The sequence below is a fragment of the Amphiura filiformis genome, chromosome 7 (genome assembly GCF_039555335.1).
Source record: "Amphiura filiformis chromosome 7, Afil_fr2py, whole genome shotgun sequence".
Classification (NCBI taxonomy): domain Eukaryota; kingdom Metazoa; phylum Echinodermata; class Ophiuroidea; order Amphilepidida; family Amphiuridae; genus Amphiura; species Amphiura filiformis.
The window spans coordinates 22,737,609-22,763,806 of NC_092634.1; the positions used below are offsets into that span (position 1 = coordinate 22,737,609).

Here is a 26,198-nt window from a genome sequence, read left to right on the forward strand (position 1 = left end):
AGAGTTGGAATTTTTGACGATTTTTTGGTTCTGATTGGAGGGGCTTGGATTTGATAACATACATAGGCTAGGCCTACTGTATCCTTAAAAATCATCATAGGATTGGATTTGAATCACCCTTTTTAAAGATTATTAATTTAACTGCACTGAAATTAGTCAATGAATCTAAATAATAACACAGGTTTGGAGGTAAAAACACATTTTGCAGAAATTCACCAAAAACACATGTTTTGCCTCAAATTTATGTAAATACACTATAGAAAATGTAAAAGCCTACTTTTTGGCTTTTGTGTTTTTTTGTAGATATTGGCCTTTTGAGTTAATGACTAAATAAAAAAATTAGATACATTTAAGACTAAAAATGAGTGTTTTAAAAAAATGGTAAAGGGTCATATTTTTGTGCCGTATTAAATAAATAAAAATAGAGCCAATATCCAACCAAAAGGAAAAAAGGAAGACAAAGTTCTAGATTACAAAAAACACACAAAAGCCCACCGTAAAACGGGGTAACTTTGGGCACTTTTCAGAGTTTTTAAATCACTGCTTCCAAACAAAACCAATTATATTTCTAATTATCTCTTTTTTATGACATTAGGGTTCCCTTCTACACCTTGAAGATTTTTAAATAATTTCGTAAGGGTACCCTAGGGGTTCAAAATAGCCTGACCAAAATTACCCCGCATTTGGGGCAACTTTGGTCAGAGTATTACATTCCATGAAGGAAAAAAATCAAAAAAATTGATCTTCGCTGTATATGGGCAAGTTGTTGTTTTTTGTGACATTTGACCCCCTTGCAAAATTAATCAAGCGCACATCCTTGCTCACAAATATCGATTTTTATTTTTTCTGAAAAAAATGTAAAAAAATGCTAATTTTTGGTCAAAAATCCGGATTAACTGGACATGAGCGACTATTATTTCTTCCAAATATATTTCTTAACAAATTGACATTTGCATAAATAGTTAAGAAGTTACACCCCCTTTATATTTAACTTGTTTCTGAGAGTGTAATAAATACAATCCCCTGAACCAGGCGGCGAGTGGCATGATAGAGCCGGCAACTTGTGAAACAGCCCGGCCATATGGCATTTTCCATATACTCGGTTAGTTTTGTGGGGTTCATTATCGAACCCCAACGGTTTTAGCTTGTATTTATATTATTTATTAAAATAGGCCTATTTGTTTGTGATATTTCAAGCGTTTTAAAATTTCAAAATAATCCCATTCAATTACACGGTTGACGATGGAAATTTACTGAATTTAGAGAATGCACGTTATTCATCACCTGCCCTGAACCATGTTAACCAATATGAATACATTGAACAAAATTACCTGGTTAAATAATCCATGGACTAAACATCAATATACAGTGACGTGAAAATTATATTGATATTTTGGACAATGATTTCAAACATAAAACACTATTTTCCCGCGCGTGGTATCTTTGGCAGAGATAGCTGCTATCTTCAGTAGATAGCATTTTTGTTCATTTTAAAAATACGCACATTTTATATGTTATAGTTTCTTATTAATGAGCACATAATGTGCAAACAAATAAAGAAAAGACAGTTTCTCCCGGGATTATTTCTTTATCAAATCAATTTTTGTTTTGAAAGCAAAAGGTTAATTATTTTCCAAGCTTAATGCTGGGATGCACAGAGCTAGTATATTTTTCTTATAACTCTATGGCTGGATGCAATCACAATAGCCGTAGCCGCAGTCTTAACGCAATGCGACAACGTTTCAGTATTCAATGCATGACTGGAAACGAGGTTAACGCACAGGTTCGTGTAATGAACAACCTGCAGTGTTATGATGCAGTGTGAATCTTTGCAATGGCGGATGTACTGACAGTATGCTATGTGACTATATATTGGGATATTGGCTCGTGCATTTTGAGATAAGGTAAATATGTAATGAGTTACAAGCAGTGTTTGGTATATATAATATTTTAGCACACAGTATCTCATAATTATTATTGCATATTGAGTGCATCACCTGGCACGGATGCATGGTTACCAATGCAATATAGGTCATAATGCGACTTAGCTGATTATGTGATGGGTTATTGGGAGCATTAGATTTTGATGGTTGCTGATGTTAGGATCAAATGGTACATGCATATGCCTTCAGAAAATTGTAATCAAATAGTAGAGCAGAATTCCTATTTTGATAAGAACAAACAGCTAAAAATGGTATCTTCTGTATATCAGCAGATATTAAAGCTTCAACATCACTAAAATGTTGCCATTCTATATAGGCTAGAATTGGCGGGCTACTTCCATTTGCAGGCGCAAAGTGCTTTTGAATGCTACACATGCAGTAGTATATAACACACTAATGCTGTCCAGAAGTAGAAGTCCAGTATAGATAGCACTTACATGCTGTCTTCAGTAGGCAAATGTACACTAAATATGGTCCAGATGTCACTGAGGCCAGGTCATATGCTATCTTCAGTAGATAGCATGCAAATAATATCTTTGTAGATAGCTGTCAAATATAATTTTCAGCAGATAACACTCAAATGCTATCTTCAGTAGATAATACTTAAATTCTATCTTCAGAAGATAGCAATTAGGTAGCACTCAATAATCTGCAGGACAGCAGGAGATTGCACTCACATGCTATCTTCAGTAGATTGCAGTCAATTGCTAACTTCAGTATATCCTCAAACATGTCAAATGCTATAGCAGTCAAATATAATATTTTGTAGATAGCAATAAAATGCTCTCTGCAGTAGATACTCAGCAAACACAAAATAACGTTCTTAAAACAATTATTCAAAACATTTTAATAACATTTAAATGACATAAAGGTCATGAAATTAAAACATCATTGTAAAATATTTGGGGCAAACATTTTTGCAAAATATTTGTCAACACTTAAAAGGGCATTTCAAAACATTTCTTGCAGATTAATTCGTTTAACAAAGATATCGTCAAATTTGAATTTCGTTCTGGTATACCAGAACGAAATTACAACACATTGTCTATGGAGCAGTGTAACACACATAACCATGCATAACTCGCAAACGCAAAATCGGAAGCAACTGAAATTTAGGGAATAAGCTTTTTTCGTGGATATCTACTGAAAAATGTCATAAAAAGAGGATGCTAGGATCACGAAATACTCCTTTAAATAACATTTCATTTAGAATGTTTTGCATCATATTTTCAAAAATGTTTGTGGAATATTATTGAAACATTTAAATGTTTTCTTTAAAGTGAATTGTGTTATCTGTACTTGAAGATTGCCCCTTTCAACCAAGCTGTTATCAGCAAATAACACTCAAATGCTATACCATCAGTAGATATCATTCAAATTATACCATCAGTAGATACCACTCAAACTATACCATCAGTAGATACCACTCAAATTATACCATCAGTAGATATCACTCAAATGCTACCATCAGTAGATATCACTCAAATGCTACATTCAGTAAATGACACTCAAATGCTATCTTCAGTAGATAACACTCACTTTCAGTAGATATCACTCAAATGCTTTCTTCAGTAGATAATACTCAAATGATTTCTTCAGTATAGATAACACACAAATGCTATTTTCAGTAGATATGTGTCACTGTGATGCTATGCATCTGTCAAGCAGACTATTATAATCATATTTTTCCAAATATTTTCAGATAATCACCAGACAAACTACTCCCTCAGATCATCATGCACTTCCATCCTGGTTGTCATGGAAACAACATCACCTTTACCAACAATAATGCTGTAGCAACTCGCACTAAAAGCTACTACCATGGCATAACATTCAGTGAAAAACCTCATAATTTGGGAGAGCTTGTTACCTTTCTCTTAGTTGAAGAAAATACATCTTGGACTGGTACTATACGGTTTGGGTTGACCAATAATAACCCGGATGAAATTGATTCCCTCCCGCCATTTTCTATCCCTGATTTTTCTTCAAAATCAGGGACGTGGATGAAACAACTTTCAGAGCAGCACAACAATGTGGGAAGTAAAATAGGACTAGTGTTTTCAAATGATGGTTCCATGTCTCTTTTTGTGGATGGTGAATGTGTGGAGACATGTGATCTTTGTGGAGCTGTTGATGTCTCGGAACCAGTTTGGATAGTAATTGATGTTTATGGGACTGTTACATCAGTTCGGCTGATACCAACTGGTAATTATGCAAATTATCTGGTTTCATAGACAAGGTTTGGGCAAAGAATTGGTTAATAAACATTTCAAAAAAAGTAACTGACCCCCTTAAATAATGACCATTATTCAAAAACGGGTGATTGTATTACAAATCTGTAAAATGCGTTGGAAGCAGAGTTCAATTCTGCACATTTTGATACCTCATTTGCAGCAAATGACTAAATATTGACTTCACAGCGTACATTTAAATCAATGTAGCCCAAGATCTGAAAGTTGCAGTAAATTCTATTGATTTTGCATTCAGTGTAATGGAAGGAAATCTGTGTAATGATATCTGAGTATTTTTGTATCGTAAAAATTTGTATGTAAGTGCAACTTTCAAATCTGGACCTCACTACATTATAAAATGACCGGTGTTTTATTGTTTCCTGGGCTATCGTATCAAATGAGGTGTCAAAGTGCGCAAAAATAAATTCTGTTTCCAACGCATTTTTCAGGTTTGTAATACAATAGCACCCTTTTAAATAATTGCCATTGTTTAAAGGGGGTTAGTTACTTTTTTTGAGATGTTTATTATTATTAATGAAGAGCTTCGTTGCAAAATGTAAGAAATGTAATAGCTGCCATTTGTCAATTTTATTTACAGAACTTGGTGGACATGACTTTTAATGTTAGTATCAAAAGAAATAACTTTATTTCTTATAATAGGCATGTAATTTCTGAAATAATTGTGCTAAGCATGTGTACGAAAATAGAAATGCCTCTGAAGAAAAGCCACATCCATCAAATTCGGTAAACAAAGTTGACAAACGGCAGCTCCTGGACTTAAAACTAACATAACTAAAGCATATTTTGGAATTAAAATAATCATAATGTGACACGATCTGGTCCATGGAGGCCAAATGCAGCAAAGTTAAAATTGAGATAAACGCAAAAATATGGAGTACAAAAACAGTAAAATACATAATAAATAGATATTATGAAACTTCAGAATCTTAGTTGCTAAAATAGTCTTCATATTGGTAACATTATATGTTGAATAAATGTATTTCATTTAGATTTAGGAGGGAAATGGATACCTGAGTATAACCAGGTCATTCAAATGCAGAAAATCACTGCCTTTGACAAATAATAGGGCTGTTTTAACATTTTTTTTTTCTCTGTCTGCCCTGAGGTGTTTTGGGCATTTTATAAATGTCTTGTTATTATTATCATTACAGTATAATATTGCCTTTTATGAGAAATGAACAAAATCCACACATGAAAGAAAACATACTAATGAAGATTTATTGATTAAAAGTAGAAACATTAGTGTAAATATTTCCAATTGCAGAAGCTGACACAATTCCAGTTGAGATCATATCTCACAGTATTGAGGCAAAACAAGCATACCAGCAAGCATTCTCCTTTGGAACTAAGAATGTCTTCCGGACAAGACTCATGATTGTAGGACAAGAAAGGGTCGGAAAGACGAGTCTGAAGAAAACTCTGACAAGAAAAAGGTAAGACGCTCTTAACAGTTTAATGCTGTTGCAGAAAGAAAGGTGGTTAGATTTGAAAAAGATGCAAAAACGATGATAAATCCTATGTGTTTGGTTAATCATATCTTTTCATCTTCGACCTTATTGCGATGGGTTTTGGCCTACTTATTTCCTCACAGCGTAGCAGAATAAAAATAAAATAATCGTGCTGTCTATGTAATCAGGAAACTACAGAGGCGATAGTGTACATTTAAATTTGTCATTACTAGGCCTACTTCATGTTGATATTCAAACAGTGCTATATATATAAAGTTGTCTTACAAAGGAATATGTTTGAATTAAAAGAAATAATTGTTTTACAACTTGGATGAACTAGAATTACTTTTATGCAAATCCGAAAATTGCAACAGATATTTTTCATTTCTTTAAGATTTAGCGGTATTGCCAGATTTCCTTTTAAAGGAATTTTTATTAGCCTTACACCTACCTGACAAGCTCAAATTAGGTGGATCTTGTGCTTTCAGTGAAGCAGTCTTGTACGTAATAACTGGAAACTGTTGAGAAAACTGGAAACTGAGGCTAAGATATCTGTTGCCTCCTGGGATGAGGGATAAAGAAAGATATGGAGAACATTTTTATTTATTAGTTTAAAAATTAATTTTTATTGTCTAACACAGATTTCAAAGGGACCAAGAGATGACAGATGGTATTGATACATCTACAGTATGTACAATTGCTTCTGGTGACACTTGGAAGACCTGTAGAAGAGATTGTGGTAAGTATGTACACTGATAGCAGATGATGATGACTATGATGTAATGATGAAAATAAATATAATGATGAAGATGATGATGAAAATAATGATAGCATTGATGTTGTTGGTGATGATGATGATGATGATGGTGGTGGTGGTCGTAATTTATGTTACTGTTGTTGATGATTAATGATTATTGGTTATATCTTTGTGTAGATTATTCATCCAGTAGTTCAAAATATTATTTTGTAAATTGAATCAAATACTTCAACTAAATTTGCAACTCACTACGCAACGTACCAAAGTGAGTTGCAAATTTAGTTCCAGTATTTGATTCAATTTACAAAATAATAATGATTATAAAGATGATGATTATGACGATAACAATGATGATAATGTTGACATAATCACTGATAATGATGGTAATGATGACAGTGATTTTTCAACAACTGCAGCAATGATGATAATGGTGGCAATGACAATGATGAAGAAGGTGATGATGATGACACAGGCAATGACAGTGATGTTAACCCCATGAGAAATACCTGTCGATTGGTCCAAAATAAGTTTTCATTATCAATTGGACCAATCAGCAAAATTGTTAGAATAATTTCACCACACAAAAAAATTGGGGTGAATTTTTTGCAAAGCTCCATTCTGATTGGTGATTAAAATGAAGATATCATGTAATTGACCAATCAGAGGCAATGTTAGATCGGCAGGTAGTGCTCAGGGGGTTAATGATCTTGTTCATATTCCCAAGCAGGTGGTGACAATCAGGTCCAAACAGAATACATTCAAGCCGTAGCTGATTACATGGTGAAGAAATTAACTATACAAGATGATGATGAAGACACAGATGAGGATGCTGCAACAAGTGAGTAAAATAGGAACTATAGAAAAAAATAGGATGGTCATAAAATTTTTGATTACCAAAATATAGGGAGTCACAAGATGACTACAAATAGCATGTTTATTTTATTCAAAAAAACTGATTTCAATAATTTGAAATTAAATTAAAATGTTTAAGGGGTAAGGTGTATCGGTGCTGTAAATTTGGGAGCCCCTTCCAAAGCACTGAACAACAACAACTTCAAGAACAAAAACCAATAATGACTTCATCACCACCAATATAAGCAGTAGATAGCTACTAGCTCAGGTCCCTTGGATTATCTAAAATTATTTGTGTGGGGGTGTGGGGGGGGGGAGTTGGAGTGTGGGTTTCCTAAAGTGAACTTTTTTGTTTGTTTGAATAAATTGGTTTACAAAAATAAAGTGGATTTTAACCCCTTCAAAGTGGACGTTTGGGCCCTGTTTGAACATTTTCACTAAAAAAAGAGGCTCTCACATTTGCCATTTATCTGCTCTTAATTACATGTTTGTTACAAAAATGTACAAATCTTATATCAGTGTAAAGAGTATTCTGGTTCAGCAAAACAGTGATAGTCCATTTTATTTCTTCTCTTTCACATAAGATATCCCTGCTGATATCCAAGCTGCAAGTGAATCCCTGGATGCAGATGATAGTGAAGATCTTATGGTTCCAGAGAGAGTAACAGAAGAAGTTGAGAGATGTTTGCGGGAACAACGGCAGGTTGGCCAAAATTTGCCGACAGCGAAAAGAGAGAAAATGTTGGCAAGGGATAAGGAGGAGAGTAAAATCAACTTGGCTATATGGGATTTTGGAGGGCATAGTCTTTACCGTGCCACACATCAGGTGAAAAATCTGATTCAATAAAATAAGAAATTGAGTGTAAATCTTTGTAAATTTCTATGAGGTTAAACCCCTGGACACTACTGGTCATCTAACAGCATTTCTGATTGGTTGTTAACTTGAAATGCTCATTTCAATTGCCAATTGACGCGATTCCAAATACAGCGCGCCACCTACGATCACGCCTGGCTGATCTACTTCGCGCAGAGCATCATGGGTAAAAGTCGACATCCATGAGTCGTCGCGTCGACGATGAACCATCGACCCTGGAAACAGAAACGAGTGTTGCTATCGATTACTCAAATTTGCTTATTTACGTTGATGATGATCAGCTGTTGATTCAACCCTCCGACGTTTTTTTTTTTTCATTCCTGTCTCCTTTTTAAAGTTAATTTCGACAGTCATGGTTTAGGCCTCTGTTCAGAGTGTTATGCCTATTCCCACACAACCTTATTTTCAAACTTTTCCGAACTTTCCGAGGCGCTAAAATACTTTAGGCTCTCGTTTACAAGAAAAGAAAACACTTTCAGGTCTTTAAGCTTTGTTGTAAGTAGGCCTATAATAGACTTGATTAAAAAATATGATAGGGGATATATCCTTAAAAAAAATTTAAACCTTGTTTGTTTTAAGTAAAGTAGGCCTAATTCTCAATATTTAACCTACAATGTACCCAAACTCAAAAATGTTGATGTCTCTGATGCTGATCGACCATCTAGGCCTATAAACCCGATGTCAAAATGTCAATTTTCGAGTTTGGGTACATTGTAGGCCTATAATAGCAAATGCTTTTGATGCAAGACAATTTCAAACAGAAAATTTAATCTAAAACGCAAATTCGTGCCTTTTTTATTTCTTGTTTGGATAACTTTTCCCATAATTATTACCATGCGTGATACATGATTAAGATAAAAGCTTTTGGTTTTCAAAAATGTTTTGAACGCTTGTCTTATTTTTTTATTCCTAACCTAGGCCTATAGATGTTTTACATTTATAACCTTTTTACAAACTTGAATAGATATGAATTAATTGTTTTAAAGCATTTTTCGAGTGACGTTTGAAACACTCTTTGTAGCATGATGTAGGCCTACTGTATGACCACGAAGGTCGTAGATTTAGAAGCCATTTCCTTCGATATATAGCCCTATAAACAAAACACTTTGGCCCCAATGTATAATGTCGGGAGAAAATATATACTTGCACTAAACAAATAAACCTGTTAATTTTTTTAATAAACTCTCGTGGTGCAGTTCTGTCAACAAAATTACATAGGCTCAACCCCCTCAATAAATTTGGTGCGGGGGCTCGAAAGACCTACCCTTCTGTGTGAATAGGCACGTTTTCATTTTCATTTAGGCCTATAATGGCCTCCAAACTACATTGTTAAGCATGTTACGTTATCTTGTTTTTGTCAAAAACATCAACTGCAAATTGTCCCTTATTGTACAGTATATCCTTCACCGTAAATCGGTGTGTGTGTGTGTGTGGGGGGGTGTCCTGGTTCGCCCTTCAGTCTCAAATGAAGCAGGCCTAAACAATGCGTTCACCCCTCCAATAAAGTCCATCCTCAGATTTGACCTCTTTACTTTGTAGGTTGAGTCCCGCTTGATCTATGGGCCTGATCCATTATTTAATATGCAAGAAATGTCGACCCTCCGAATTTAAACCTTTCCAATTTGGCCAAAGTCAGTGCCGTAAAGGATGGGCTACACTACATTCAGTTCTTTTCACAGTGTTGACTTATAATTTCATGAGAAAGAAAAGGAAAATGGGAAAGATTTTAATCTTTTCCATTTTCTTTTTCTTTTAAAAACATGTATAGGCCTAGGCCTAGGTGTTTAAAATTGTCCAATTGAATTAGTCGAAAAGGTTTTTGATTTTTCAATGTTGTGCCGACCGATAATATGACTAAAAAGAAACTCATTCCAACCAACGTGTGCTATTTGGGAGTAGGCCTAGGCCTACTTGTAACCATTACACGTACAATAGGCTATCATTTTAAACTGAAAACACCAAAGGTCTAGAATACTTGGTTCTAAAGTTATGAAGTTTTTTCATGCATATTTTCTTGATATGCCTTAAAATAATGATCTTTTAAAATTCATGTACTCTTTTGCAGTTTGAAACTTTCTTCATCTTTATTATTATGCTAGAACTCTATGAGGTATTGTTGAACTTATGCCTTAAAGTCTCAAATTGAAATATTAATAAAAAATAAATGTTATTTTTATGCGGTAGGCTATGCCTACAAAGTGTTTTTATTGCGATCGTAATTTTTTTAATGTTTGATAGTAATATAATTAAAAATACAAATTTAAGCTAAAAATAAAATAAGGACAAATCAAACAATTACAAATAACAAAAACGGCAAACCAATGTGATGCATGTTTATAAGTAATGAGTATTAAGAATCTTTTTAAAATTTACTTGAATTTCTTTGCTGTAGGCCTATCCCGCGCGGCGGGCCGCTAAGCGCCTTCGTACAAAAAAAACCATCATTTTTAGAAAATGTAGGCCGATTACAAAAACGCAACACCTATAGTATGGATGTTCTCAAGTATGCTGGTGTTATATTATTATCGTATTGAACAAACAATAAATTCAGAAAGAATTAAAACAATTTATTCTAATAACCAAAATAAAACCTATGCGTTTTCCATTAAAAAAGGACAGGCCTAGGCCTATACTTCGCATTGACTAGGCTCGCGCGTATCGGGCTGAAAAGCATCGTAAAGTTTAAAAACAAAAAAAGGCGGTTTTAGAAAATGGGATAACAAAAAGTTAACACCTAGTATCAACATCAAGTTTGCGGGTTTTAGAAAAAGACATATGTGAATATCAAAGTGCAATATTTCACTTCAACACAGAAAATCTCAAAAATTTCAAAAAGTACTACAAAACATTGTGTTTTTAGAGTAATAATCACAAACATGGTCAGCTATGGTTGATGAAAAAGATGTCGACCCCAGACACGGGAAATGCCAATTTTCACTGCCGTCGTTGGTGGCGCGCTGTATTTGGAATCGCGAGAATTATGACTAGGCTTTAAACTATTTATGGTCACTCTTGCATTTGCAGACGATCTTATTAATACCCTCCTTGATTGGTTCACAATTATACATAATATTCATTTTGACCAATCGGCAGGTAGTTCTCATGAGGTTAACACTATGTTTGTAATTACAAAGGAAATTGAACTGCAATGCAGTTTGAAACTAATATTGGTATTGCACATGAAATTAATCAATTGTGAAAACATCCACTGACTTGAATTAACTAATATATTAATCATCCATCTCAATGGAATTGTGAGTTGTTCAAAGTGTAAATGAGGCGGGGAAATGAGGTTTTAAAAATGATTTTTATTTTTATCATTTGCTAGGCATTCTTGTCAAGTCGAGCTGTATACATTGTGGTATTCAACCTCAGTCATGATCTAAACCAGGATGTGACAAGTAAGATACAAACAGACAAAGCAAGTAAGGTAGGTTCTAAACCAAGTCGAGTAAGTTCTAAACCAAGTTATCCCAATTTGAACCATATAATAAAGTATTCAACCTCAGTCATGATCTAAATCAGAATGTGCCAACTGAGATACAGACAGTGACAGACAAACCAAGTAAGGTAGGTTCTAAACTCAGGTTACCCACAAACATGATAAATTATAAGTTCTATATAAATCAAGTTATCCCAAGTTGAACCATTAATAAAGTATTCAATCTTTGTCATGATTAAATCAGAACCGTAAAATGGGGTAACTTTGGGCACTTTTCAGAGTTTTTAAATCACTGCTTCCAAACAAAACCAATTATATTTCTAATTAACTCTTTTTCATGACATTTGGGTTCCCTTCTACACCTTGAAGTTGAAAAAGATTTTTTAATAATTTCGTAAGGGTTACCCCGCATTTGGGGCAACTTTGGTCAGAGTATTACATTCCACGAAGAAAAATTAAAAAAAAAAAAATGATTTTCGCTATATATGGGCAAGTTGTTGTTTTTTTGTGACATTTGACTCCATGCAAAATTAATCAAGCTCACATTCTTGCTCACAAATATCGATTTTTATTTTTCAGAAAAAATGTAAAAAATGCTCATTTTGGTCAAAAATCACGATTTTTCGTAAATTTCGAGGAAATTGAACATGGGCGACTATTATTTCTACCCAATATATTTCTTAACAAATTGACACCGAATATGACTAAAAACAATATTGCTGTACGAAAATATGACCATTCAAAAAAATATATTTGATCGGACCAAAGTTACCCCGCTGACCGAAGTTACCCCATTTTACGGAATATGCTTGTTGAGCAGGCAATTCTCGCTATTCGCAATAAGGGCGCCGCCAGCGGTTTGCGATGTAATCGTGATGTATCATGGGAAAAGGTCGACATCCAAGTCCGCGCAATACGAATATTACCATGCTATTACATAGGAACACGTGACAATATTTTTAGTTTGTCAAAATAAAGGTGTTACACGCGAATCGATACTCAATAATACTTAAAGCCATATTATAACATTTGCTGAGGAGGACGCCCTCACTGAATTTTTTAATTCATTTTTTTACACGATTAAATTGTACTTTATTAAACCAATATAGCCTGCAAAAATCAAGACTCTAGGTGCTGTAGTTTTGTCAAAATCAGAGATTTTGAATAAAAGGCTGATTCAGCCCTTTATTATTACGATCGAATTGTTAGTCGAACGCATACACGATGTTCATAACACACAGTACTACGCGGCGTGCGCGACGGTGATATACACAACAAAGGGTCGTACCACAACATGACCGAAGGAGTGGTACGTATTGGCGACATGTGCGCTGGTAGTAAATTCCAATTTTCTTTGCTTTGAAGTAGTTGTTCGGCTCAAAAATAAAAGGGGATATATCTGACAGTAAAAGCTAAGATTTTATGGCAAAGAAATGCCAATCTAATTTGTTTGAAAATGTTATAATATTGCTTTAATAATGTGATTTGAAATGTGCACAATTAATTTTTTCTCTATCGATTTGCGTGTAATACCGTTATATTGACAAACTAAAAAATATTGTCACGTGTTCCTATGTAATAGCATGGTAATATTCGTATTGCGCGGACTTGGATGTCGACCTTTTCCCATGATACATCACGATTTTCCCATGATACATCACGATTACATCGCAAACCGCTGGCGGCGCCCTTATTGCGAATAGCGAGAATTGATATACAAAGATTGACAGACTGACCAAGTAAAGTACGTATAATGTTCTAAACCAGGTTAGGTCACATTCTAAACCATGTTAGCCAAATTGAACCTTAAGATAAAGATAAAGGTATCCAAATGACTATCATTATGCACTGACACTCAATTAATATTTATTCCACCATGTTTAATTTGGTCTTATACCGCTATGTGCCCTGATAGGTACCAATCCCAGCAAGTACAAAACGTTTTCGACAACATTCGCAAAAGGTTAGAAAAGGTTGCCAGAAAACATTTAAACGTCTGGTTATATAAACGGTATGTAAAGGGTATAAAACCTTTTCATAACATTCAAAAACATTTGTTGATAACCTACTGCAAATATTCTAACATAATGTTATTTAAAAGGGCATTTCGTGATCCACAGCCTCATCCCCCCACTTTTATATCACTGGAAACCTCTGGCTGCATAATGTTTATGTACAAAATATTTCTTGCAGGTTAATTCGTTTAGCAAAGATATCGTGAAATTTGTCTATGGAGCAGAGTAATACACATAATCATGCATAACTCGCAAACGCAAAATCGGAATCAACTGAAATTTTGGGAATATGCTTTTTTCGTGGATATGTACTGAAAAATGTCATAAAAAGGAGGATGCTAGGATCACGAAATACTCCTTTAATTGTTGCCAAAATATTTGACAAAAACTGTTTGCAAAAAATATTTCACAATAACATTTTGAAAACATTTTAAAAATATTTTTGAAGTGTGCTTTCATATAACCCGGCATTTTAATGTTATTAAAACGTTGTTATCTAAACCAAAACCCCAAATATAATATGTTCAAAACATTTTTGTGTTTGCTGGGAATGGCTCTTTCTGTCATACTCTGGATCTGGGGATGTAATAAATTCTATATAAATCAAGTTATCCCAAGTTGAACCATTAATAAAGTATTCAATCTTTGTCATGATTAAATCAGAACCGTAAAATGGGGTAACTTTGGGCACTTTTCAGAGTTTTTAAATCACTGCTTCCAAACAAAACCAATTATATTTCTAATTAACTCTTTTTCATGACATTTGGGTTCCCTTCTACACCTTGAAGTTGAAAAAGATTTTTTAATAATTTCGTAAGGGTTACCCCGCATTTGGGGCAACTTTGGTCAGAGTATTACATTCCACGAAGAAAAATTAAAAAAAAAAAAAAAATGATTTTCGCTATATATGGGCAAGTTGTTGTTTTTTGTGACATTTGACTCCATGCAAAATTAATCAAGCTCACATTCTTGCTCACAAATATCGATTTTTTATTTTTTCAGAAAAAAATGTAAAAAAATGCTCATTTTTGGTCAAAAATCACGATTTTTTCGTAAATTTCGAGGAAATTGAACATGGGCGACTATTATTTCTACCCAATATATTTCTTAACAAATTGACACCGAATATGACTAAAAACAATATTGCTGTACGAAAATATGACCATTCAAAAAAATATATTTGATCGGACCAAAGTTACCCCGCTGACCGAAGTTACCCCATTTTACGGAATATGCTTGTTGAGCAGGCAATTCTCGCTATTCGCAATAAGGGCGCCGCCAGCGGTTTGCGATGTAATCGTGATGTATCATGGGAAAAGGTCGACATCCAAGTCCGCGCAATACGAATATTACCATGCTATTACATAGGAACACGTGACAATATTTTTTAGTTTGTCAAAATAAAGGTGTTACACGCGAATCGATACTCAATAATACTTAAAGCCATATTATAACATTTGCTGAGGAGGACGCCCTCACTGAATTTTTTTAATTCATTTTTTTACACGATTAAATTGTACTTTATTAAACCAATATAGCCTGCAAAAATCAAGACTCTAGGTGCTGTAGTTTTGTCAAAATCAGAGATTTTGAATAAAAGGCTGATTCAGCCCTTTATTATTACGATCGAATTGTTAGTCGAACGCATACACGATGTTCATAACACACAGTACTACGCGGCGTGCGCGACGGTGATATACACAACAAAGGGTCGTACCACAACATGACCGAAGGAGTGGTACGTATTGGCGACATGTGCGCTGGTAGTAAATTCCAATTTTCTTTGCTTTGAAGTAGTTGTTCGGCTCAAAAATAAAAGGGGATATATCTGACAGTAAAAGCTAAGATTTTATGGCAAAGAAATGCCAATCTAATTTGTTTGAAAATGTTATAATATTGCTTTAATAATGTGATTTGAAATGTGCACAATTAATTTTTTCTCTATCGATTTGCGTGTAATACCGTTATATTGACAAACTAAAAATATTGTCACGTGTTCCTATGTAATAGCATGGTAATATTCGTATTGCGCGGACTTGGATGTCGACCTTTTCCCATGATACATCACGATTTTCCCATGATACATCACGATTACATCGCAAACCGCTGGCGGCGCCCTTATTGCGAATAGCGAGAATTGATATACAAAGATTGACAGACTGACCAAGTAAAGTACGTATAATGTTCTAAACCAGGTTAGGTCACATTCTAAACCATGTTAGCCAAATTGAACCTTAAGATAAAGATAAAGGTATCCAAATGACTATCATTATGCACTGACACTCAATTAATATTTATTCCACCATGTTTAATTTGGTCTTATACCGCTATGTGCCCTGATAGGTACCAATCCCAGCAAGTACAAAACGTTTTCGACAACATTCGCAAAAGGTTAGAAAAGGTTGCCAGAAAACATTTAAACGTCTGGTTATATAAACGGTATGTAAAGGGTATAAAACCTTTTCATAACATTCAAAAACATTTGTTGATAACCTACTGCAAATATTCTAACATAATGTTATTTAAAAGGGCATTTCGTGATCCACAGCCTCATCCCCCCACTTTTATGTCACTGGAAACCTCTGGCTGCATAATGTTTATGTACAAAATATTTCTTGCAGGTTAATTCGTTTAGCAAAGATATCGTGAAATTTGTCTATGGAGCAGAGTAATACACATAATCATGCATAACTCGCAAACGCAAAATCGGAATCAACTGAAATTTTGGGAATATGCTTTTTTCGTGGATATGTACTGAAAAATGTCATAAAAGGAGGATGCTAGGATCACGAAATACTCCTTTAATTGTTGCCAAAATATTTGACAAAAACTGTTTGCAAAAAATATTTCACAATAACATTTTGAAAACATTTTAAAAATATTTTTGAAGTGTGCTTTCATATAACCCGGCATTTTAATGTTATTAAAACGTTGTTATCTAAACCAAAACCCCAAATATAATATGTTCAAAACATTTTTGTGTTTGCTGGGAATGGCTCTTTCTGTCATACTCTGGATCTGGGGATGTAATAAATTCTATCAAGCATAATAATGAACATTTGCATAGTGCTGTCATATTTCAAAATATTAGTTCCTATCGGTATCGATAGGCTGCCGTTCCTTAGTCTACCGTAAAAACTTGATAGTTAGCATATGTGCTTACTATCAAGCGCCTTTAAACATGCAAACATGAATAGCCCCACCCACAAAAGTGTGAAGGGTTTTGAGCAAATCATCGATACACATAGTTATATATGAACAAGTAAACCTGCAAATGTGTCTCAACCCCATTAGCTCAGTTGGTACAATTTCATGTTTTCAAAAGCGCTCGATAGTAAGCACATTATGCTAACTATCGAGTTTTTATGGTATATACCTTATCTGTTAAAGGCACAAACCATAGAGCAAGGGTTCACCAGCCTGGAACATCTAGACTTTTGGTTGAGATCAATCTTCACCTACACAACTCCTAATCAGCCAAAAGACAAGATGCTGAAACAACTCTCACCACCAATATTTATAGTTGGAACACACAGGGATGCACTGGATACTAACCCTCAAACTAGACAAAAAATGGTAAGTTACCATTGCGATGGTGTATCTATCCCAGTACCTGTACTGTTAGAATCCGAAGAAATCGAGATGGATAATTGGTGTACTGAACTCTTCATATTAAAAGTTCATGTTCTTTCAAGAAAGAAATATTTGCGCTTAACTGTGAAGTAGCATCATTAATAGCAATATTGATAAAATTAATAAAATTAACAAAAAAAGAGAACACATGACGATTACCGTATATGTGCAAATCCATATCAAAATTATGCACTTGTTGGCTGCTACATTAAATAATAGCTAGGAATGAATACCAGACTCATCTCTAGTGGAGATCACCTCAAATCATCCCCAAGTCGCATAGTTTAGGGATGACTTGAAGTAACCTCCACTTGAGATGAGTCTGATACTTATTCCTGGCTATTATGTGAAATGAGACACATGTAGCAGCCAACAAGTGCATCGTTTTGATATGGATGTACACATATATGAACTCTTCATTTCAGAACTATCTTTGGTTCTTGCATGATAATGTTAACAATTATTTAAATGAATGGTAGCTATAAGTATTTGGTAATTTGGTACTGTAAAAATAATTTAAAGGAAGTCAGCAAAAAATGCATTAAAACTTAATGTGTATCATTTTATTTCAGGTGGAAGAAAAGTTTGCCCAGATTAGACAGCACTTAAAAAACAAGGATTATCGACAGCACGTAGTCAACCCATTCTATGCTCTTGAAAATAGCCTGGATGATTCACAGAATGAAGAGGTGCGTTAGTGTACAGAAAACCCCCAGTATTTTCTTTATTTTGGTGTAAAATCATCGAAATCCGAATATATGAATATTAACATAATATATACTTTAAAAATGTTGAAAATGTTACGAAGGAGAATATCAATGTTGAACATGAAATTTAAATCATTATTGAAGGATGTGCTGCTGAACTGACTTCAGAGGGACAAATTTGTTTCACATTAATTTTGTCTCTGGTATAGGTCAACAGTTGTCCACATTAGCAGATTTATGCAAAAAGTTTCAGCTCCAAGAATGACTTTACCAGGCCAATGTATGGGAAGCATGGAAATATGTGCAATGTTCATGTTAAAATGAGACAAAAATAGGTTTTGGTAAATCCCAGTATTTCAAGTCAGGTGGGTAACTTGATCCTCTTCCAACCCGGTGATACTTATCTCCTGTGTCCCAACTTCATTAGATGTTTAATTATCACCCTGCAGGCATTGTCTCTTCGCAAGCATCTCTACAGCGTGTTGATGGAGGAGCCATACATGGGTGATGCTGTACCAATCAGGTGGTTACTGTTTGAAGATGCAGTCAAGAAATCTGTTGAAAAAGGCATACACTTCATGACATTGGAGCAGGTAAATATGCTAAAGATGTTCACAAGGTAGGGGAAATGATATGGTTGGAAGAAGTTTTATTCTATTTTAATGTTGTTGTTGTTGAAAATCAAGTTAATTCTAGTGTTGATGTGTGTTGTGTATTTTTTGTTGCAGACCAAGCAACTTACCCATTCGCTTGGAATGGAATCAGACCAAGACCTGTTTGCACTGTTACATTTCTACCATGAATTGGGACACATCATTTATTTTGGAGGGGAAGAGGATGGTGATCATCAGGGTCTGAGAGATATAGTCATACTTGATCCAAGGTGGCTGATTGATGTGTTTAGACGAGTTATCACAGTCAAGGATGTAAAAGAGCAGGTGAGATCAATGTGTGTATCAGGATACATACATCATCAGATCTACACCCAGACACCCCCACACCCACTGTAAAAAGTGTGTTTAAAAATTAAACACTTTTTAAACACTTTCTTGCAACACATTTTTGAACATGATTAAAATCTGCATATGTTTAGGAACTTGATGCCTTGTGTTTAGGAATTTAATACACGATGTCTTGAAATTTGATATCGGTGTTTAGGAAGAAAAGTGTTGTATTTCTAAACAAGATTTTTTGCAGTGTAGGCCCCAACATACAAACACACACATATAACCATCAGCAAACATGGACACTTTGGACAGTGACACACACTTTGAATGTTATTAGCTTCATTGACACATTATCGGCCTTATCGCCTCTTTGTTCACCTTTGAAATGGCCCTGCAACTCTAATTGTGGACATTTTCATACTATTTCAAATTATTATTTACACGATCTATCACGAATGGACAATCACGATTCCTGTGTGCAATTGTCTTAATTCCCAGTCTTGCATCCACAACCAAGAACCTTGTGTGTACGTGTTACTATCAAAATGAAGATAAATTATTTGAAACAATGTTTAATCAACAAACCAGAGTCCAAAATGGCAGATATTTTGTGTGTATAGCTGTGTATGATAGCTTATGATACTCAGTATGAAATATCCTTACCCACCAACCGTGGTTGATTGCAAAACTCTATGACGTTCTGCAGACATCCATGAACTAAGGACAGTGCTCATTTGCAGATAGGTCCATGGCTTAAAGTGGAAACTCTTGTGTGTGTGTCCTTGTTTGCAGGCGCACACCGCCGCAATCACCTCCACATCACACACACACTTGTACTGCCTTCAGTAGATTGTAAACTTGTACTATTTTCAGTAGATAGCAGATTCATGCTATTGTCAGTAGAGAGTAACTTACTGCAGTCAATATCAAGCTTGTGCTATCTCAGCAGACAACAACTTTTGATTCCTTCATTAGATAGCAAACTTGTGCAATTTTTAGTTGATAGCACATTATTTGGTACATTCTTCAGGTTTGTATCTCAGGAAGATTGTTTCTGTAAAAATCAAATTTGTTCTTTCAAAATGTTATTGCAAAATATTCTTGACAAACATTTTGCAAAATAGTTTGCCAACATGTTAAAATGTTTTGCACCAAGTCTTACATAATACTTTTCTGAATATTAGTAAAACCCATGATGAAATGAAAATACCCTTCACATAACCCAACATTTAAACATTTGTTTAGTTTTTGCTGGGAAGCTACTCCAAAATTGTGTCAAATGTTACATTGAGCAATTTGGCCTTCAACTTTGTCATTTTATTTAACAAATATAAAAACATAATAAAATAGACTGTAATCATCTATGTTATAGGAGACAGTTGCAGCACAGCGGAAGCTTAAATAATACTTTTGGTCTCTGAATAATTTTGGGAATATGAAATGCATGAAACAAATGTGGTAACACAAATATTATAATGGTATCTTTTTCCTCCAATAGTGGCCTATCTATATGGATGCTTGGACACGATTAGACAATGAAGGCATACTTGAAGATCGCCTAATCGAACACATGTGGAGCCATCACATTGATCTAAAACCTGCACTGACAGAGCTTATGATCAAATTTGACCTGATATACCCACTTACACAGGTGAGTGGGATAGAAGAAGGAAGTGTGTACCCCTCTGTGTAATTAAAGCCATTGTAACATTTGTTGAGAGGACACCCTCAATATTTTTTTAAAATTCTGGTTTTAATTCTAATGTACTTTAGTAAACAAAGATATCCTGCAAAAATCAAGACTTTAGGTGCCGTAGTTTTGTCAAAATCTGAGATTTTGAATAAAACATCTTAATAAGACGATTTATTATTACGATGGAAATATTAGTCAAACACGTATGCGATGTTCATAACACAGTATGTACACGGCGTGCGGGACACATCAAAGGATTGTACCATATTACGACCTTTTATTAAAAGGGACATATCTGACAGTAAACGCTAACATTTTATGTAAAAGAAATACTAATCTCTTTTTATAGACATGTTACAATATGGCTTTATTTTAATAAGTACCCAGCAAACACAAAAACGTTTTAAAAACGTTTTAAATAAGTTATATTTTGGCTTTTGGTTTAGGTAAAACGTTTTAATAACATTAAAATGTCGGGTTATATAAAAGGTCATGATAGCGTTTTAAAACGTTATGATAGCGTTTTAAAACGTTTTGTATGAAAACACACTACAACAATATTTTTTAATGTTTTCAAAAAATGTTATTGTGAACTATTTTTGAAAACATTTTTGCCAAATATTGTGTCAATACTTAAATAACATTATGTTAAAATATTTGAACCCAGTAAACACAGAAATGTTCTTAAAATGTTTTTATCAAAACCTTTTAATAACATTTAAATGTCGGGTTATATAAAGGTCATCAAATTGTTTTTAAAACGTTATTGAAAATATTTTGGGCAAACATTTTTTTCAACCCCAAAATAACATTCTGTTTAGAATGTTTTGTAACAAGTTTTCAAGAATGTTTTTGGAATGTTATTAAAACGTTTTTATACCCTTTATATAACCCGACATTTAAACGTTTTCTGTAAAACATTTTTGTTTGCTGAGCAGTAGATTATCAAAAATGTTTTGTAAGGTTATGAAAACGTTTTATACTCTTAATATACCCTTTATATAACCCGACATTTAAAGGTTTTCTGACAACCTTTTATAACCTTTTGCGAATGATGTCGAAAACGTTTTGTGTTTGCTGGGTATGCATGGTTTTGTCACCACATTTTGGACCAAAATAACATTGCTCATTTTTTAGCCTGCATTTGTAAATTCTTTACATCTGATTATCAAAACTTTGATATTTTTGATCCCTGGCTGTGACAAACTTGTGTAGCTTTGTATATTTAAGTATGCATGGTTTTGTCACATCATTTTTGACCAAAATAACGTTAAACAATTTTGGCCGGCACTTGTAAATCTTTATATCTTTGATTCCTAGCCATGACAAACTTGTGAAGCTTTGCATAATTAAGTATGCATGATTTTGTCACAATTATCAAAAACTTTGATATCTTTGATTCCTGGCCATGACAAACTTGTGAAGCTTTGTGTAATTATGTATGTATGGTTTTGTCACCACATTTTGGACCAAAATAACGCTACACACTTTTAGCCTGCACTTGTAAAGGCTTTGCATCTGATTTTCAAATACCTTGATATCTTTGATCCCTGGCCCTATCCAAACTTGCGAAGCTTTGTGTAATTAAGTATGCATGGTTTGTGACATCATTTTGGACCAAAATAACATTAGACAGTTTTTAGCCTGCATTTGTAAATTCATTACATCTGATTATCAAAAACTTTGATATCTTTGATCCCTTGTGGAGCATTGTATAATTACGTATGGATGGTTTTGTCACCTCATTTTGGACTAAAATAACGTTACACATATTTTAGCCTGCACTTGTAAATTCTTTACATCTGATTATCAAAAACTTTAAGATCTTTGATCCCTGGCCCTGTCCAAACTTGTGAAGCTTTGTGTAAATAAGTATGCATGGTTTTGTCACATCATTTTGGACTAAAATAACGCTACACACTTTTTAGCCCGCACTAGTAAATTCTTTAAATCTAATAATCAAAAACCTTGATATTTATGATTCCTGGCTGTAACAAACTTGTGAAGTTTTACTTTAAATTGAATCCAGGACCAAGATGCAACAAAGGCAGGTGATATATGTTACTATGTGCCATCACTAATGAAGCCAGGTGATCACCATCATCATGTTACACCAAGTGAGTCAGACTCAGCCACAGTGTTTTACATTGATTTTGATGGATTTCTACCAGGTAAGATGAAGTGTAAAAGTAAAAAGATGTAAGAAAAACAGCTCAACATCTATTAAACAAACCTCTTTTATCCCAGCAAACACAAAACGTTTTCGGCATCATTCGCAAAAGGTTGTCAGAAAACATTTAAATGTCGGGTTATATAAATGGTATATTAAGGGTATAAAACGTTTTCATAACATTAAAAAACATTTTTTGATAATCTACTGCTAGCAAACACAAAATGTTTTACACAAAACGTTTAAATGTCGGGTTATATAAAGGGTATAAAAACGTTTTAATAACATTCCAAAAACATTTTTGAAAACTTGATACAAAACATTCTAAACAGAATGTTATTTTGGGGGTTGAAAAAATATTTTGGGAAAATGTTTGCCCCAAAAAACGTTTTCATGACCTTTATATAACCCGACATTTAAATGTTATTAAAACGTTTTGAAAAACACATTTTAAGAACGTTTCTGTGTTTGCTGGGTACAAATATTTTAACATAATGTTATTTAAGTGTTGACAAAATATTTGGCAGAAAATGTTTGCAAAAATAGTTTACAATAATATTTTGAAAACATTTTAAAAATATTGTTGTAGTGTATTTTCATACAAAACGTTTTAAAACGTTTTCATATATTTGGCAGAAAATGTTTGCAAAAATAGTTTACAATAATATTTTGAAAACATTTTAAAAATATTGTTGTAGTGTATTTTCATACAAAACGTTTTAAAACGTTTTCATGACTTTCATATAACCCGACATTTTAATGTTATTAAAACGTTTTTACCTAAACCAAAAGCCAAAATATAACTTATTTAAAACGTTTTTAAAACGTTTTTGTGTTTGCTGGGATATTAATATCAGTTCTTGATGCATGACTTGTGTCACTCCTCATGGGCTATTGTTCACTTTAGTTATTTTATAAAAAAATTACAATAAAAAAAATACATAAATTAATCGCAAATAGCATATAAAAGCAAGTGATAAACAATGTCTGCAGTTTGGGTAGTCTCCTACGCAGCCAGTTTGGTTACGCTCCCTCCACACAAACAGTCTGGCAATGACCACGTATGTGAAGGCCGTAAACGCAAACTGGACGGGAACGCAAACTCTATACAAAATTCCCACTCAAAATAGTATACTGCCCTCTTTCTTATGCAGTTCGTTTTAAGTTCAATAGAAGGCATTGTTAGGAGAATTCACTGCCTCATCAGCAGGTCAATACACCATCTTGTGGTATGTGATATTGTGTGCCCGGGATTGTGTGTTTTTACGGTTAGATCGTTGCATCAAGAATTTCAGGTGTCGTATTCAGCACAGATCTTATGAAAATAGGGAAGTCTCGCAAATTGTCCCCAGTATGGCTCATCTGAGACTATTAAACCACCTTTTTATCTCCCCAGTGGCGGCGCCAAGGGGGAGGGGGGGGGGGTCCCCATGTGTTCTTTGTCGTCAGTTTGGCCAACCCGACCAAAAATACAGAAAACACACTATTTTGACCAAAAATGGGGATAAATACGCCAAATTCGCCCAAGTTTAAGATAAGTTTCCGATTTTGAACTAATAATCCCCCCTCCCCATACACACCCACCAATTTCCCCACTCCACTGCATAATTGTATTAACCCGGAACTCGTATTGCAATAATACATCGTGAGTTGGTGTACGGCGCCCTTAATAAGACCTTGAATAATATCCATCATGTCCATTAAATCAGTACAATGTTGAAACTTACGATTGCATCTTATATTCTCCTTACCCGATAAAGTTTGCGTTTCCGTCGTCAAAGACCGAACTCGCAAACTGGTTTGCGAGTTCGTGTTGTTTGCGAAGGCAGCCGTAACACACGTATACGGCGTTTCTGATTAGCTAAGAGGGCGACAATGCAAAGTCAATGAGAACCGAACAGCAGTGCTGCATCCGGGAACTTGATTGCCCGTGGGTTGAACTCCTGGCTGAATAATCAGATACGCGAGCAGCACGTGCTGGATGACGTCATGGGAAACGGCTAGCCAATCAAAAAGACCTCGTTCCTTATCATTGGCAGACTGTTTGTGTGGAGGGTGCGGAACCAAACTGGCTGCCGTGGAGACTACAGTTTGGGGTGTAAGTTAGTCTGTGGTTAGTGGCTGGCAAACTGATTCACCTAATGGCACTATGGGCTCCCTTGACATAAGTGGACTTTTAGGCATAACCTAAAAGTGCTGTCCCATAAAATTCCCACCAGCAAATAAGGACACAATTTAATCCTAGGCAAAGGAGCTCATGTGTGCCATTAGGTGAATTGTTATGGCATGTGTGTATTTCCAATGTTAGCGGGGTATACATTTGTGTATCTAGAGTTATTGAACTTTTGTGTAGACAAATTTTCTGTGTTTTTTTCATATTCCAGATGGCATATTTCATCGCCTTTTAGCCAGGGCTGTTAGTTGGTCTCAAGCCCAGGGTGGAAGCATGCCTAGTCTCCACTACAGACATGCTATTCTCTATGCTGATGATCTCCACCAACTGGAATTGGTGATGTCTACTTCACACCATGCCAAGATTACGGTAAAGTCTAATTAAAAAAAATATATAGATACATTGCCTCCATGGTAAAATAAATTGCATCTTTCAATTAAAAAAATGATTCAGGACGAATATAATCATACTCCAATAATGAACATATGAACAGCTGTTCAACTAATTTCTGATATATCAAACATGTACACTACTAAAGCGCACCTGTGTAATTAGTTATTATTGGTTTCATAAGATAGCAAACTTGTACTATTTTCAGTAAATGTTGTAGTAAAATAGTAAAACTTGTGTTATCTTCAGGTGATATCAAATTTGTTCTATCTTCAGCAGACACTAACTTGTGTGATCTTTAGTTAATAGCACATCAGTATCGCCTTCAGTTTTGTATCTTTGGAAGATAGTAAGCTGGTACCTTTTTCTTTAAAATATGTGCGTTCTTCATTGTGTTATCTTCAGTAGATGGTAAACTTCTATTATTTTATAAATGATTTGTTTAAATTTCATAAACTTGTTGTATCTTCTAAATGATTAATGTCTGATATATACATTATCAGGTAATAATTACCAGAGTGGCAGTAGTCCAGACTGCAGTAAATAACAGCCAAGACAAAGAAGACAACTCACCAAGTCCAAGCACATGTAGCAAGGTATTCCAAAATCTTGACTTTTCCCCAGTAATTTCTTCTAGATCAGAAACTTTCTAATTCATACAGAATGGTTTTCATTAGACTTTTATGATAGTTATCATGTGGTTATGATATTGATAAAGCTACAGCACAGTGCAGAACATTTCAGGGATAAAATGGGGACAGCAAAGAGTAAAGTGTCCTTAAAATGACTAAAAATGGGACAAATAGTGGCATGATTGTTGAGATATTATATCTTTGAAAGAATTAGACCATCTGAGCAGCTAGTATTCTTCTCTGCCATCATTGTGATTCCACTCATTCCAC

General features: G+C 34.5%; 1 protein-coding gene across 2 annotated transcripts in view; it reads left to right on the forward strand.

Annotated features, from left to right (window-relative positions):
- Positions 1–1,784: 1,784 nt before the first annotated feature.
- The window catches only part of LOC140156893 (probable serine/threonine-protein kinase pats1), a 34,184-nt gene continuing 9,770 nt past the window's right edge, over positions 1,785–26,198 (forward strand). Inside the window, exons 1-15 of one of the 2 annotated variants that reach the window (XM_072179910.1) lie at positions 1,785–1,904; positions 3,646–4,148; positions 5,460–5,628; positions 6,285–6,382; positions 7,125–7,238; positions 7,837–8,078; positions 11,455–11,556; positions 16,974–17,159; positions 17,789–17,905; positions 18,373–18,516; positions 18,652–18,861; positions 20,369–20,521; positions 22,593–22,734; positions 25,118–25,275; positions 25,800–25,892. In XM_072179910.1, the coding sequence (XP_072036011.1) occupies positions 3,680–4,148; positions 5,460–5,628; positions 6,285–6,382; positions 7,125–7,238; positions 7,837–8,078; positions 11,455–11,556; positions 16,974–17,159; positions 17,789–17,905; positions 18,373–18,516; positions 18,652–18,861; positions 20,369–20,521; positions 22,593–22,734; positions 25,118–25,275; positions 25,800–25,892 (2,397 nt within the window). In that variant the 5' untranslated portion in view covers positions 1,785–1,904; positions 3,646–3,679. The remainder of the gene's footprint in view (positions 1,905–3,645; positions 4,149–5,459; positions 5,629–6,284; positions 6,383–7,124; positions 7,239–7,836; positions 8,079–11,454; positions 11,557–16,973; positions 17,160–17,788; positions 17,906–18,372; positions 18,517–18,651; positions 18,862–20,368; positions 20,522–22,592; positions 22,735–25,117; positions 25,276–25,799; positions 25,893–26,198) is intronic. The other variant, XM_072179911.1, reaches the window with a different exon arrangement.